At 40.8% G+C, this 16,644-nt stretch overlaps 2 protein-coding genes across 5 annotated transcripts in view; one reads left to right on the top strand and one right to left on the bottom strand.

Moving 5' to 3' along the window:
- The window catches only part of LOC125978698 (cadherin-23-like), a 104,779-nt gene that overhangs the window by 1,242 nt on the left and 86,893 nt on the right, over window positions 1-16,644 (bottom strand). For 3 of the 4 annotated variants that reach the window (XM_049736276.2, XM_049736274.2, XM_049736275.2), the window contains exons 18-30: window positions 12,220-12,292; window positions 10,822-10,938; window positions 10,488-10,600; window positions 9,580-9,687; window positions 7,206-7,395; window positions 6,857-7,002; window positions 6,463-6,682; window positions 5,985-6,137; window positions 5,712-5,825; window positions 5,480-5,628; window positions 1,829-1,889; window positions 993-1,141; window positions 592-727 (exon numbers count right to left, since the gene is read on the bottom strand). In XM_049736276.2, coding sequence (XP_049592233.1) covers window positions 592-727; window positions 993-1,141; window positions 1,829-1,889; window positions 5,480-5,628; window positions 5,712-5,825; window positions 5,985-6,137; window positions 6,463-6,682; window positions 6,857-7,002; window positions 7,206-7,395; window positions 9,580-9,687; window positions 10,488-10,600; window positions 10,822-10,938; window positions 12,220-12,292 — 1,729 coding nt within the window. Of the gene's footprint in view, window positions 1-591; window positions 728-992; window positions 1,142-1,828; window positions 1,890-5,479; window positions 5,629-5,711; window positions 5,826-5,896; window positions 6,138-6,462; window positions 6,683-6,856; window positions 7,003-7,205; window positions 7,396-9,579; window positions 9,688-10,487; window positions 10,601-10,821; window positions 10,939-12,219; window positions 12,293-16,644 lie in introns of those variants that run through there. The other variant, XR_007485121.2, reaches the window with a different exon arrangement.
- On the top strand, window positions 2,692-5,459 carry LOC125978733 (uncharacterized protein C10orf105-like). The gene is made up of 2 exons (XM_049736357.2): window positions 2,692-3,113; window positions 4,233-5,459. The coding sequence occupies exon 2, from the start codon at window positions 4,245-4,247 to the stop codon at window positions 4,728-4,730; it is 486 nt and encodes a 161-aa protein (XP_049592314.1). The 5' UTR covers window positions 2,692-3,113; window positions 4,233-4,244; the 3' UTR covers window positions 4,731-5,459.

Raw genomic sequence — 16,644 nt, 5'->3', positions numbered from 1 at the left:
CTCAATATTGGTCCATATATAAGTCGCACCGGATTGATTATAAGGCGCACTCCCGGCTTTTGAGAAAATTTGATGTTTTTAGGTGTGCCTTATAGTGCGGAAAATACGGTACCTATGTTGAAACTGAATTTAGAATAACAGACTAGAACTACTTAGTAAGAGCAAGTGAATGCAAACAATAAAGATGACTATTTAGCAACAAGCCTTGTGTTATAATGCTATTGACGCCAACCTCACTCAATGTAGTGGCTCAAGGGTAAGTGAACACAATCGAAGTACATTACAAAAGGGGAAATAAAAAAAAAAGGAAGCATGTGATGCAGTTCCAAATGTCAAATAAAAATTTTAATGTTTTTCATTTGATCTTTCAAAGTAAATATGATTTAAAAAAAAAACTATTCAGAGTCATCAGAATAAAACGCAAAATCAAATAAATATAAATAATATAAATAAAAAATAAAAAGTGGAGAGGAGGCAATTCAACCCCTTACAGGAATATTTTTCTTTTTTCACCAGCAGTACAAAACTAATAAAATCAAGGCATAAAACCAATAAGCTGCAGTTCCTTCACTCACTTCCTACTGAACTCACCCGTGTCAGGATCTGTGGCACGAACCACTATCACTGACGTGCCAACGCCAGCAGTCTCCCGAAGGCCAAGACGGTTGTATTGCTGCTGGGTAAACACTGGCACTTCATCATTGCTATCGTCCACATACACTATTACCTGCACGAGTTGAAACAAACAAAAAGTGTATATTTACCTTCACAAATATTCATGTCATATCTCCAAAAAATAAAGTTTTCTCTTCCAGCATGGTTAAGACAGAAGGCAAATCCCAGACGTCCCACAAAACAACATTTTTATTCAGAATGCGACTGTTCTGGTTTTAAGAAACACAAAAGTAAAAGAAAGGAAATTTCATGCCACACTATCTCTATAATGCTGTATCGAAGCACAAGAATCCATTTGACACTATGTGTCAGCTCACCCTCACAGAGCTCCTCATGCTTCCCTCGTCACTATTGTAGGCTTCCACTTCTAATAGATGAGAGCTGCTTGTCTCTCTGTCCAAAGCACGAAGGCCTCTGGTCAGCAGACCTGTTTGTTTGTCAATGCTGAACAGGTTGTGACTGTTACCTGTATTAAAGCACACATGCAGCATGCACACACTTAAAAAAATACTATTATTTCACAGAGTAAATACCCCCACACCCCCAAAAAACAAAAAGTAATTCTATGCGTTCACTTTCACCTAATTGAAATACACATATGATGGGGATGTGAAAATTCAGGTTTAGTGTTGCCTTTTCACAATATTCTTTAAATTATTTGAGCTATTTATTTGCTGATTTGATCACAGAATCTGGAATGAGGCACGATGCACATTTCTGAGTGATGTACCTTAGCAAAGTGTTTCCCAACCTTTATTTAGCTAAAACATCACATTTTGTATAATAGGTTTTAATTTTTTGTTATGCTTAATTTTTTATTTTTCAAGTCAGTTCATTTTGATTCATTCGTAGAGCACCTTTGAGAGTTTTAATTTTCTTTTTCTCAAATGCTTAATTTTCGTTTAAGTTTGCTCAATTTAGTATTAGTTTTAACTTTTTTAAAAAAAAAGCAGTATTTGCTGAGTGCAAGCTAGAAAACAACAACAGGTCTCTACGTATTGTGTGTAAAAGTAAACTTCACTGGCTATAATTAATTTTAGTTAGTCTTTGACTTAGATTTAAAAAAATATATATTTTTTTCTCACGGCATCTTGGTTAGGAATCACTGCATGATAATGGAAAATGCATGGAAGAAACAAAGTAACATTCATACCAGTGACAATCCTGTAGAGCACAAGGCCATTCTCCCCTTGGTCGGCATCCGTAGCTTGTACCTGATTGAAAATAAAAACTTAGAGCGAAATCCAAATATATAGATACACCTTTCTGCAAATGTATGAATGCATATCTGCGGCAATCAAATAAAATTGTTCGTAAAATAAAATAAAATGTCTTATGACTTGGTAGATGGGTTGTAGAATAGGTGTACGTATGGATGGTGAGAATTTGGATAAAGGTTTTCATATGGACGCGTAAATAAAGTTAACATTGATAAAGAAAACAGCATCTGTCTTTTTGAAGTTTTTGCCCATTCAACCATTGTCGCAAACGTTTGAGAAATAGTTGACATCTCCCTTTTGTATCGAACCGCTTGGTAACTCGCGTCCTGTTGCCACCACAACACAACACCCCAACACAGCTCGGCATCGAGAAAGCATCTCTCTGTGTCGCAGGCAGACGTCCAGAACCAGCGAGAAGCAAAGCACAGACAGCTTGGCTCCGTGGAGCATATGCTGATAAAAAGTGGCGTACGCTTGAATGGACCATGTCATGAGACTGACTTTTGAATCTAGAGATTTGCTGGCACTGGATGAGGCCGACTTCATGGCTCAGCGTGCTCCTCTGTGGATGTGTCAAAGCCTGCAGCGGTGCTCACAAACTGCATTTTAAATTGCATTACGACGCACACCCGCGCATATTTGTTCAGGTACTACGTATGCATGTGTGGGCACACACACATACAAACACCATCTTGCTCTCTCCCTTCCTCCCTCCCTCTCTCGCTGTCCCCCTTTGCGCTCTCTACTAGCACAGTGAAGAGGGGCCCAACTTGAGTCTCATTAGCTTTATAAAAAGATGTGGAGAAAGGGGAGGGTTGGAAAAGAGAAAAAAAGAGTCTGGGGGGTCAGACTGGTGGGTGATGAATAGGGTATTACACAGTGGACCGCACCACTTAAGCCATAAAAAGGGGTGCATCAACTTTGTGAGTATACTGAAGAGCCAGATGTTGGGAGGGTAAAGGACGTGTTGCATGTCAGCAAACAGTGGTTGTCCACCATGTCTCAGTGTGGCTCAGCTGGAGGAAGGGGACTCGCTTTGCTGGGAAGGAACCAAAAATGAGACATTGTTGCACCCCATTCCTTCACTGCACCCCTCCTCGTCTTCCCCACTATTTCCCCTCTTGTCTCTGGGAAAGGAACAGTTTTTAGAGGGGGAAAAACAAGTGTGGAGCCAAGGAACAGGTCTGACCTCTGTTACAGGAACCATAAAGTGGGGCTGTGAGTAGCATGTATTTTAAAATATGTTTTGTTTGATTATACTTAATGTAATGAATATTATGTGTATTATTAAGTTAAAAATCAAATGTTAAATTTTTTTTATACATGCAAAATATATTTGGGAGACAGTGATGTATAGATGGATGGATGGATGGATGGATGGATGGATGGATGGATGGATGGATGGATGGATGGATGGATGGATGGTAGGTAGGTAGATAGATAGATAGATAGATAGATAGATAGATAGATAGATAGATAGATAGATAGATAGATAGATAGATAGATAGATAGATAGATAGATAGATAGATAGATAGATAGATAGATAGATAGATAGATAGACGATGGAATGGTATCTAAAAAAAATCAATTGCCTAGAAGGTGAAACTATAACAATAGAAATCTGTAAGAGTTGCAGTGATTGACAAAAACTTTGATCCAGTGCATGCCAAAAACTTTGTAAACAGTAGTTGTGTGTGCATATAAAAAGTAAAGTATGCGTTTAAGTCACAGGCTAATGAAGGGACTCTTCAACAAGCCTCTTGCTCCACTGGCCTATCTCACAGCTTTCCTGGCATTTAGTTTTGAAAATAATTTCACATCCCAGCGTGTTTTCGTTAAACCGATAAGCTACGCTTTGTCTCCATTGCATTAAGGACGATGACATTTACAAATGTTACAACGCTGAAGATGGGGGCGCGGCGAAAGAAAGGGGGATAATTGGAGACCTGTGTAGAAGAGGTGGGCGACTTGCATTTTACAAGGGCCTTTTTAATAAAACCAATTTGTTTTGCATTGAAGACCACCTGTCAGGCAATGGCTGTTTTTTTAACCTTGATTTAATAGCCACATAATTGCTGCAAATGCCAAACACTTGGCGAATCTGCATATCTATGCAAGCTTTAATCTTTTATTTGTGCATGTGTGTGCATATGAAGGAAAACCCTTGAGTGCATGATCCCAATCCAATCAAAACACGCTCCTAAATAAACCAACTCAGCTTGGTTCACCGTAGTTGGTGAAGCAAAACATTGCATATCAAAGAGAGCTGACACTTCAAATATTCTGACATATTTTAACATTGTTGTTGAAAATCTTACTGTATTCTTTTTAACCAGGTCAACTGCAACATGAACACCAGTCATCTGGGAACCAACTTTAGCCTTGCCTCCACCAGGGAAAACATGGTGTTCAATATGTCAACCAGCACTATCACCCCCACCATCTCCTCACATTCTGTAGATAACCATGACCCAGAATTCACTATGATGGTGGTGCTGGGTTTATCGCTGCTGCTGGCAGGGTTGGCCATCTTCTTGGCAGTGTGCCGACGCTTTAGACGAGACGGGGAGTGTGAAGCGGGCTGTGGCTCAGGAGAGACTCTGAAACATGAAAGGAGCCAGTCTAGCGAACCGCAGCTCAAAGTGTGGAAGAGGCTGGGCTCCTATCGACGCTCCTACAATATGTCCTTCAGAAGACCTCCTCATCGAAGGCCACATGAGCACGGGAACACACGTGCTTCCCATTCTCCAGGCACACGGACAGTGCAGACGGGGGTCAACACGGAGCTGCACCTTACTACGCCTTGTCTGTTTGACTACGTCACTGAGATCTAGCAAGACCACGAGCCAAGGACTGACTGAAGGACAGATACTGCTAGTCATTAAAACCAAACATGAACGTTTTTAATTCGAAATCTTTGAACGTCTTAGAAATTTCAGAAATACTTCAGAGAGCATTTTCGTGCACATTCAGTAGTTTTGTAATGAGTGAAATGAGTGCGAAACAATTTGTACAATCTGTTTTTCCAACTTAATTACCGTATTTTCCGGACTATAAGGCGCACCTTCAATGAATGGCCCATTTTAAAACGTCCTTATATAAGGCGCACCGGACTATAAGGCGTACCATTAATGCATCATGTCAGATTTTTAATCCAAATCAAATCATTCTCCATTTTATCTTTTTTATTTCAACTTCAGACGCAACAAATTACTTTATAATCACAAAGTAATGATCCATAGTCTTTTTGATGCATGATTCATAGTCTTCAGCGGGCCACTTATGATTGATTTCATGACACAATGCTTCGGGCCAGTTTAAATTTAGGAATTTGGTCCATATATAAAGCGCACCGGACTATAAAGCGCACTGTCGGCTTTTGAGAAAATTTTAGGTTTCTAGGTGCACCTTATAGTCAAGAAAATACGGTAGGTCAAAAATATTCCTGATTCCACTCGAAATAGACATTAAGCAACACTGAAATCTCAAATGCAACTTAAACCCAGTGTTGTTTTTCTTTGGTGTTGCTACGATGGACAATAAAGTAATTTTTCCTTATGGAAGTTTGTTCAAATGTTTTCACCTGGAGGATGCTAGCCCCCTTGGCCACAGTCTCCAGGATGCTGGTCTCATAGCTGTTTTGGAGGAATATGGGTCTGTTGTCATTAACATCTTGAACTTCAACAAACACAGTGGCTGTGCCTGTCCTTCTGCTGCCCGCTGGACCATTGTCTGTGAGCACAAACAGAACCATTTACGGAAAGACTCGACAATTGATATCGTAACATCACTGTACACATAACGCACAAACACACCTATAGCTTCTACGATCATTGTATACGCTGCCTGGGTTTCTCTGTCCAGGCCAACCACTGTCCGAACAATACCATCTCTGAAGCCCACGCTGAATTTACCATCCTGATTACCACCTGCAAACACAAACATTCAAATTCTCTCCTTTACAATCAACAGCTGGGAAAAAAATCACATCATACTTTACCTGCACTCACTATAGTTTACGTAACAACGAAATTAGCTGCCATACTGATGCATAGAACTTAATAACCTCCTCCAGCGTGACTTCTAACCTGTGATGAAGTAGCTAAGCTCAGCATTGAGGCCAGCGTCGTTGTCCGAGCAGCTGAGGCGTGCTACAATGTGGTCTCTTGGGACACTCTCCTTCAGAGACACATTGTATACACGAGGGTTGAAGGTGGGTGTCTCATCATTTACATCTAGGACTGACACATACACAGAAATTAGTAGTTGTGATATCACAAGGCCTATTAAGACAACAGAGTTAATTTTTAATTATTAATATGTCAGTTTAACTGTGGACATTTAGTCAGTCATCATAATGTCACGTTTTAGAACGATCAGGCGCCACCAGCAGATGGTAGCATCTCTCTCGGTGGATTCCAAAGAAATGAGATTAAGAGGCGAACCCCCTAAAGACTGTGAGAATTTACTCATCAAATGCTTCAACAGTTTCATTTGCGGGATAATATCAGGAGAGTTTAGCAAATCAAGTGCGATTCTCATTATCAGACACATTTAGATACTCACCAGTGACAGTGAGAGTTGAAGTTGAAGTGCGAGGGAACTTTCCCGCATCGTATGCTATAATCCTCAAATGGTATTGTCCAATCTGCTCGCGATCAAGCATTGCAGATGACGTGAGAATGCCAGTGGAAGTGTTCAGGTAAAAGTCCAAGCGAGGCATACCCATCTGCAACGCCATGGTAATCAAACCGTTCTTATCCTGATCTGGGTCCTCCACCTGAACCTAAAAGAGGAAAGGTGGGATGGCCACATACTATTTAGAAGCAAATATATAATCAAACATTGCCATTAAAAGAGTTGACACAGTAATTAGGCGTCTTCCCCTTTTGCAGTAGTTGTGAAGGTGGGTTAAGTAAATTCTCTTGTCACTCCCAAAACGTTTATGCCCAAATAATACCTTAAACACAGATGAACCAATAGGGAGTCCCTCTGGTACTTCAGCCACAAATGGGAGGTTGACAAAAGCTGGGTCATTGTCATTGAGATCAAGCAGGTTGACAAATACTGTTGCGCTTGCTGATGCTCGCAGGGGAGGTTGACCACCTACAGAGGGCGCCAGAGAAACATAAAGAAACAACCCATGGAATTTATCGCGCACAATAAAACGTTTCATGGTCAACATAAAACTTAAGGACTAAGGCTTGAAAATAGACACTAATCACCCAGAATTGAAAGCACTCTACTCGGTGGTATAAAGTCACTGATGCTTGCTTTACAGATGAGTCAAACAAACTAACACCACTCACGGTCAACAACAGAGATGATGATGGTTCTCATGAGCATTGTGACCCTAGGGTCGGAGCTTTCCCTGTCCAGGGTGACCCCGCTGGTGCGGATTTTCCCAGTGTTGCTGTTTATGGTGTAGAATGGGTTTTCTGTGCTGATACTGTACACCACAGTCCCATTCTGACCATTGTCAGGGTCCAGCGCCAGCACCTGGACGGAAGGATACAAATATGCTTCATTCATTGGGATCCTTAACAACAGCTTATTCCACAGGTTTAATGGTGTGTCTTAATAAAAGGTGCTTAACAAGTGACAGTTAATAGGGAAGACGACAGAAACTGACAGATGACAGGAGAGGAGGAATGATAAGTGCACTGCATTCCCCACCTCACCTTCAGAGTAACGCACACATACACACACATTCTGACTGGCGACTGCTCTCTCGAAGCACTCGGTAATAAGAAAAATGGTGACGTCTCTTTCGGTGAGCTCGGTGATGAATGCCTTGGAAGGGGAGACCGGCTAAAACATTTGCTGGATTTTAAAGAGCTGATCAATTATTCAATGCCCTGACTAAAAATGCTGGAAAATGGTTAATTGGTCATTAGAGGAACAAAGGTTTTTCAGGTATTTAATTATTAAGGCAACATGGTAAGCGGGCAAATTGGAGGCCTATTGATAAGCAACTGCAAAGAAATGAAAGTGTTGTAAGAAGCGAGCAAGTCTGCAGTTGGGGGTCGGTTGAAGTAATTATTTCTGGCCTGACCCTAGAGCTCACTGAAAGATGTTCAACTAAGTGATGTGTGTTGATATTTGAGGAAGCTCACATTCTGTGGAGATGATTTGCTTCATTTTTTTTCACTTTGAATGAAAATACTTTTAATATTTAGGAGACATATCATGGAAGAACCACTTTTATAGCTTTAAAATACATTTTATTGCACACGGAGTCGCCAGGATTGTAGAAAAAAATAATCTAATCCCTCCAGGTGCTGCAAAGATATTTTTACAATATGTTTGGGGGATACTTTTTACTCCGTTCAATTTTCTCCATTTTCTATTACATATTTTTATCTATTACATCACAGTCTTTGAGGCGGCACTACCAAACAAGGTAATGGGTGTAGCCAAACGGTTTCCCAAATCCGCCATCTTTATTAGACCCAAGGATGCCGAAATGGAGAGATCAAAATAGACATATAGATGCAAATGAATCGCCTGTATAGGTCTATTCTCCTTTGGTGCAAAATAAGATAATATTCCGCCAAAGTGTAAAATATTTATTTCATATAATTTTTTTGAGTCCATGTATCCCTTTAAATTTTAATTTTTAAGAGCCATATTTACAATTAAAATGCAAATAATTAAAAAAAACACAATTTCTGGTTATATTGATTTAAAATGTCTCTAAATATAAATATGTATCATTGGAAATGGTGGTTCATTTTTGATGTAATTGATTGCGTGTCTCAAATACAGAATTCCACTTTGTCAGTCTGCAGTAGTTTTGCAACCCAAAAAAAAAAAAAAAAAATGTAATCATGGATGAAGGATCGTAACCTGTATATGCTACTCCTAAAAAAACACCTTGTTAGACTAAATTATGGCAAAACTAAACGGTATGAAAAATGAAAAAGAAAGAAAACAATCTTGTTAGTTATGTAAACCTTTTGGAGGGAACAAACACCACCCTATTAAGGTTACAAACTGTTTGGTTTACTTAAAAAGTGTATTTTTAAGGCTGTATTTTACAGCCCTAAATTACAAGGTAAAAAGTTGGAAGGATGAACATTTTATTAAGTCAATATTTGTGTCTTTCATCACCGTTTCACCATTGGTCTCTGTGCAAGACGAGCTCTCGTTTGCCTGCCTGGCATCTGAATAATTTGCCGAGTGTATGACTGCAGGCTACATTTTAATTAGCAATCGGACTCCCTTAATTACACTCAGCGACGCCTCTTTAATTAATGAATGATCAGGGCTTAATTTCCAACAGCACGGAGCCAAAGACACCAGCAGGACAATGAGAGAGTTTAGTAGCAATATTCAAGCATTTACTTTGTGATGACCTACACAGTGAGTGCAATTTGTCTATGTAGTCTAGTGGGCACGACTATGTGTAATATACGGACTGACTGTGCATTCAGATTAAAAGAAAACACCCTCGGTTCAAATCCCTACCTGTGCCACATAAAAGACAAATATGGTACTATAATAATTAAACATTATTATGTCAGTGCAAAATGGATTTTGCATTCAGCTGAATGACAACCATAAAATATTTAATATTACAGAAATATTGAAAACATAATATTTTCAGTGTATTAACTATTAGAATATATGTAATCTATAATCTAGTAGCCAGTGTTGTTAAATTGGATGTGGCAGACTCACAGAGATGACGTCTGTGTTGATTGGGCTCATCTCCACCACATTGGCGTGATATGGCTCATCTTTCCATTGGGGGGCATTGTCATTAATGTCCAAGATGGTAATGTTCACCTATGCAAGTGGGAGACAGTAACGTGGGGGGAAGTTAACTCAATCCAAATCAAGGTCGTGACCAAGATGAAAACGTATTTAAGTTGTTATGACACTGTGTTTCAGCCTTATTCTAATTTATTTTTCCCACATACAACACCCCATAATAATGCGCAGTGATTTTTATTTCAAATTTTGCATTTAGTTTTTTACAGACAAACAACTGCAAAATCAGATTGTCATGAAGCTTACAATTGAGACTAGGTGCATCTGATTTCCACCAGGACACCTCCGGTAGCTGCTTTCTTGTCGGAAGAGATTGAGCAGGTAAGAAGGGTCTTAATCAGGAGGGTTACCAAGAACCCGATGGTCTCGCTTGAGTTTACCCAAAGCCACCAGAAGGAGTCTCAGATGACTGAGAGACCAAATTCCCCGATGAGACAAAGCTTTCACTCGTGAATCTCAGATATCATGTCAAAATAAACCCAGACACTGCTCATCACCTGGCCAATATCATCCCTATAGTGACGCATGATTGTTTTTGCATCATGCTTTGCCCTTGTTTTTCAGTAGTGGAAGTGGGAAACTAGCCAGGTTTGAGGGAAAAAAGAATTCAGCAACGTACAGAGACATCCTGGACGAAAATCTACTCTAGAGCTCAATTGACCTCAAACAGTTCATCTTTCGGCAACCCGAAGCAAACAGCCAAAATATTAAAGGGGTGACTTCAGGGAAAACTATGGTTCTTTTATTTTGACAGACAAAGTTAGATAACTAAATGAAGAGTTTGTTTAAGTGAAATGGCTCCTGAACGTATTTACCGTGGCAATGCCCGTCTTTTGTTGTGGGCCAACACCTCCATCTACAGCTCTGACGATGAGGATGTACTCTGACTTCAGCTCTCGGTCCAGCAAGGCTGTGGTTGTGATTTCTCCTGAGCCACAAACACATTTATATACACAAATATATCAAGATGTCAACAACAATTGGGGGGAGTTGATAAAAAGCAAAGAGAAATATGGACAGCAGACATGTCTAAACAAGGAACAATGGCGTGTGATCTACTAGAGAATTCTTTCTGTTCTTCCTTTGGACTGTCTAGATTCAATTTTCCAATAAAAAGGATCCACTTTGTTATAACATATGCACACGTACCAGAACGTGAGTTAAGACGAAATTGGGAGGAGCCCTCCAGGGAGTAGATGAGTGAGCCCTGGCCAAACTCTCGAGAGGCATCCAAATCAGTGGCATTGACAACCAGCACTGTAGCCCCTGCAGAGAGTTGGCAGGAATACAAGCGGAACAAAATAAAATAAACAGGAGCAACCGTCAGTGAGATAATCACTGTATAAAATTAAATAAAAATTAGGGATTTTACAATTAAAAAGACAACTTTTCTATACGTTTTTGTCAGGCTCACCTAATGGCAGCACGTCTGCTTAGTAATTGTTTATTCTTAGCTATGCTAACGCTACTATTTGTTGAAGTTGGAAGCGTTCACTGTGACTATCACGACTAAGCACTTTCACATTTGAATGCCATTCAGAGTGGCCATGAGAATCATGCTTTTGCACATTAGGATGGATTGTGGCTTTGGTCAGACACTAGCATGGGATGACAGATTAGTAAAGTGAAAGAAAAGTGAAGCTCCATTCAGATCTCCATTTTTAACACTGCAAACTCCACTTTTAGTATTCTCCCAGAGCAAAAATATCACAACCCAGTTTTGACTGATACTGTCAGAGAGACATTTAACAATATACTCTTTTTAGCACTGTTGTGAAGCCAAATTGGGATGCATTTCATAGAGAAGAGTTTCCTACGAGTAAATGCACACTGAAAATCTTAAAAAAAAAAAAGGGAAAGTAACTACAAATGCCAAGCTAGATAAAACCCACATAAGTGGCATTCTTTGCCTTAATCCACATCGCAGTTGTATGACAGTCAGTGAGTTCATGGATTAGCAGGCTATCATCTTGTTTGGCATGGGTAACTGGTACACCCCTGATCAATAAAAAGAATCCAGGCTGGTCTGAGGAACCAGAACCATAGGTCCTCAGCTCAGACCCAAGGGCTTTAGCCATAGTCCTGTAAATCTCAGCGACGGCCCAATGTGTTCCTTCAAATCATCTCTGAGACACAAAAGAAGCCTCAGTGAGAGAGAGGGAGAGAGCGAGAGAGAGAGAGAGAGAGATAGAGAGAGAGAGAGGGGGGGCAGGCAAAATATCTCATTTCCCTCTAGCAAGTGGAAGCTAATCTAATGCCTGGGATAAAACTCATCTCTGAATGCATGCATGGAAATGAATATAGCAGCCAATGATGTAGCTTTGAATAGTCAATACCCAGCATTTGGACTATTTGAACGTACAAAATCTAAACAAATGAAACAGTATAGGCTTGAAGACAATGCAAAATAGGGAAGAAAAAAAAAGCAAACCCTAAAGCACAAACAGAGGCAAGATAATGTGATTTGTACACATATAATTGTGTGTGTGTTGTATAAGCCAGGAAGTGCTTTGAAGGCACTTAGTCTAAATGTAAAGGTTTACTCACCAGCATTAATGTTCTCTGGAATCTTGACAATATAGGATGGCTTACTGAACTCGGGTGGGTTGTCATTTTCATCCTGGAAGTGGTAGAAAATATAAACATCAACAGCTGTTCAGTGAGGGGAACAATAAGAGTCCATTTATGTTGGGGAAAAACAAGCTGTATACATTCAACAGCTTTGGTAAGAACATATTTCTCCTTCAGTGGCAATACACTGCAATTTAAAAAATAAAAATATTTGTGATTCATTAAAAAAAATGCACTCTCACAAGCAGCGTCTTAATTATGTAGATTAAAAGAATTGCTTGGATTAATTTCTGGTCACTGATTTGTGCAACCATTTTTGTAAGGTAGAAAGAAATACACTTGGGAAATTACCTGAAAAGCTATATTATATCATAAACGATCTCAGAAGTGTTGGCCATATGTACTAACCACTCATGTACTGCCCGATATATGTTGAGTCATACAGATTTATTTCCAATTAAATTGCTACACTGTTGGGTAAAATAACATGCTTTTTTTTTTTCCATCAGCGCAACATCTGGTGGACTCGGAAAGGCAAGGCTCCACTATTCCTATAAAATGCTCAATGGCACCCAATACCTTGAAAATTGAGAGTTATCAACATTTATATTGTGGATCCGCATCAACCTTCATATTCACTTCCCCCACAGTAGGACTGGATTGCATTTTGTCGCACCAACCCATCTCATTGTCTAGTTATTCGTAGTGAGATTTTCTTCTGTGTGAGCTGCAAAAAAAATTTAATACTTGAGCAACAGTAACTGGCGCTGTTATCTATGCAGTCTGTTAGGGTTTTCCAGGTTATCTTGATCCTATGATTATGTTGGAACGTAACCTGTAATAATTAAACTCGCCTGTCCTGTCTTAACAAAAGTAGTAGAACAAAGTGACTAGCTGCAGAGGAAGCAATCAAAGTTGTTTAGTTCACACAACATCGTGAAGGACCCCCTGCTGTGCTTTGATCAGCCAGGGGCTTCGGCCATTTGTCTACTCTGACCCCCACTCTCACCCCCACTCTGTTTCTCTTAATAAATATGCCCTTGCAGGAAGGAGACCTTTCAGACTTCATTCCTTCAACGAGTGAACTCTCCACCTGCAGGTGTCTAAAAGAACTTGCCTTGTTTTCCGTGTGGTTCTTGCAAAATAAGTTGGAGTGAGCAAATCTCTAACATTTTGGTGCCGAAACCCGGGACCCTCATACCCATCATCTGGCTGACGGAGGACGACGCGCTGTACACCGTCGACGGGCCAGCGTCCACTAGCCGGACCTGGTAAAGAAAGACCTGGGAAGGAAATTCTTCGCTGGGCCAGCATCTTAGGTCTGCCTTCGTCTGACAGAGGTGGATTGACGGGACCCGGCAGTGCAACGAACCAGGGGACAAGTAAGTTCTTGAAATTGTGTTGTGTTGTTAAACGCGTAACACATAGAGGTGCACGGGAGATAGCTTGGGTTCAAGTCCCAGTGGAAGAAACAGGCTAAGAAAGGCAGAGCTTCTTTTTCGTTCATCGAAGAAGTGTGTAGACTCTTCTTTGTCTGTTTTTCCGAGCTGAGGGATCTGGCTTGGGTTAAAGTCCCAGTGGAAGGAACGTGCTAAGAAACACGGAGCTTCTTTTTTGTTAATCAAAGAAGGGCGTAGATTTTTCTTTGTATGTTTTTCCAAGCCAAAGAATAGCTTGGGTTCAAGCCCCAGTGGAAGAAACGGGCTAAGAAAAACAGAGCTTCTTTTTCTTAATTGAAGGAGGGCGTAGATTTTTTCTTTTGTCCGTTTTTCCAAAGCTGTTTGGGAGGGTTTTACACCCATCCCTGGATAGGCCTAAAAAAAAAGCGCTGGAGTTTGTGTGATTGAGTGTGTGACTGGTAGGATAAGTTGACTAAGAAGCAGTTCTAGCATTGATCCACGGCAATAATACAGGCTAGTGATTTGTTGGAAGGTCAATTTAAACCTGCATTGAGGATCCTCAAAGAAAAAAAAAAAATTGTAAAACCTTAAGCTACTAAAATTAAGATGGGAAATAAAAACGGTAAATCTCTGCCTCTTGACGGAGATGAGAAGTACATGGCGAGTAGATTTCTTAATTGCATGCAATATATGCCGAAGTGGAAGAAAAAGTATGGAGTAGAAGGGAAGTTGAGAGTTGAAGTGTGGAAGATAGTTGTTGATGTTTTGGAAGAGAGTGTGGATAAAAAGAAAAATGGACTGCAAAAGAAAAGAAAAGAAAGAGAATTGGATTGTGCTAAAGTGTGGTTGAAAGCTTCACAAGAGCGAAAAGAACAAATCCAAAAGACAAAAGATAGAAAGATGAAAGGTGATGAGGCTGAGACTATGTTTGTCAGGCCGGAAGACAATGAGGCCGGAGTGCGCAGGCGCACTGCCGCGGCCACGGCTCCCGCCGACGCTGAAGGCGCAGCTCGAGCAGAGGAGCAAGAGGGGCCTTCCGCTCGCACACAAAACTTGTATCCAAGCTTAACAAACCTGCAGCCCCCCCCATATAACAACAAAAGAAGTCAGGGTCACATTACTAGAAGTCCTGTACAAACAAGAAGTTTGACCACTGCTGCTAGATTTTCTCAAAATTTGGACAAGGTTGATGTGTGCCCAATGATACAGGTGCCAAACCCTAATGTAGGGGAAGGCCAACTCCCACATACATATGTTTTCCGGCCATGGACTTTGGAAGAGGCAAGAAAAGCTGTTGAAGGGGTTACCCCTGTTGCTGAAGACCCAGCTATATGGGCAGAGGACATGGCTGGAATTATACATTCCTATAGACTGAATGGACATGAGGCAGGAGAAGCTGCAATGTCCTCCTTGGGAAAAGACTGGGCAAAGGTTAGGGGAAATTATACAGGTAGAAATAATCAAGGGCCTTTTCCCTATCCCGTTGAGGGAAATCAATTGGGAGGGGAGTATGCAGCACAATGGAATGGTCTTGTGCAAAGAGTGCGAACTATATTTCAAAGACGAGCGAATTATGGTCATTTGGCAGGAATAAAACAGAAGCTTGGCGAAGATACTGATGATTTTCGTTTGAGATTTGAAAAAGAATTCAGGGTGCATAGTGGCATCCCATTCAATGATACAGCTGAGAGTGCTTATCAACAACAGCTTAAAAATGCGCTCCTCACTAATTTCCGCCCTGAAATAGGCAACTGGGTGAGGAAACATTTGGTGGAAGTGGATGTTGCAAGTGTGACAACAACTATGCAATGGGCCAGACATGCTGAAAAAGTGATCAAAAAAGGCAAAAGTTCTGATGTATTTCATCTAGATAATGATGATGATGAACTAGATGAAGATACAACAGTCTTCTTCCAAGGGTCCCAGCTAGGCAGAGGGAGAGGTAGAGGCCAACAAGGTCGCAGGCCGCCATATAATTCGAAACCCCCACGAGATTCTGACAACTGTTGGAACTGTGGGAGACGAGGACACTTCGCACGAGAGTGTCGTTCTGCAAAACAATACCAATCAAAGGGTGCAGGGAGGGGCAGAGGAAAGGCCAAATTCTCAGCATGACTAGACCCCCCCCCTTTGACCCCTGGTGCTCCTATAGAGGAAGAAATAGTAGATGTCCATACAGCGTGGGACATTCTGAGTGCATTAAAAGAAAAACCATATGTTACTCTAAACATTGGAGGCAGTGATGTCGAGTTTTTGTGTGATACTGGGGCTTGTAAAACCGTGATAAAAACTAAAGTCCCAAATCTAAAGGCCTCCCAAAATACTATTTGGGTGAAATCTGCTGATGGGCAGGTACACAAGGAGAGTATCTCTAATCCAGTTGAAGTGAGAGATAAGGAAACTGGAAGCATGGCTTCAGTTTCGATTGTCCTATCCCCAAAATGTCCCATAAACCTGTTGGGACGAGATCTGATGACTCGGTTGGGAATTGCAATAATTCCAGTAAAGGATGGCATGCGAGCATGTAGAGTGAGAGATGTGGACTCATATGCTGCACAAGCAGGTGAACAGATTTGCTGCTCCTATGCCATCCCTCCTGAACGAAATCCTAAACTCCCAAGCAGATTGCTGGGTGAAGCTCGAAAACAATTGTCCCAACCTGAATCAGAAATGACTTGTACTGAATTACATGTCACCATGAATATTCTCACTGATCCACAAGATGACTATATTGGAAGTTTTCTCAGCGACACAGAAGTAACTTTAACAATCACTGCTCTGTACACTGATCGCAGGTCATTTGCAGCTGCCGCTGTACTTTTGCCTGCTCCTCAGAAAGATAGATACAAATTGTCGGCTGTACCCCACATCTCATTGTTTAAACCTCACAGTATAACGTGGGCAGATGTGGGTTCCCGAATTAAACTTGCTGGATCTGTGACTGATTATGAGGACAAAGGTGATGGGTGGAGCTACAGTACCAGTTGTGACGTGTGGAAGC

This window comes from Syngnathus scovelli, chromosome 12 (genome assembly GCF_024217435.2).
Source record: "Syngnathus scovelli strain Florida chromosome 12, RoL_Ssco_1.2, whole genome shotgun sequence".
Lineage (NCBI taxonomy): Eukaryota > Metazoa > Chordata > Actinopteri > Syngnathiformes > Syngnathidae > Syngnathus > Syngnathus scovelli.
The sequence above is the reverse complement of the archived record's forward strand: the minus strand, read 5'-3'. Positions and strand labels throughout refer to the sequence as shown.

Bases quoted from the DNA above. Each gene is read 5' to 3' on its own strand.
- LOC125978733 (XM_049736357.2), top strand. From the start codon at position 4,245: ATGAACACCAGTCATCTGGGAACCAACTTTAGCCTTGCCTCCACCAGG.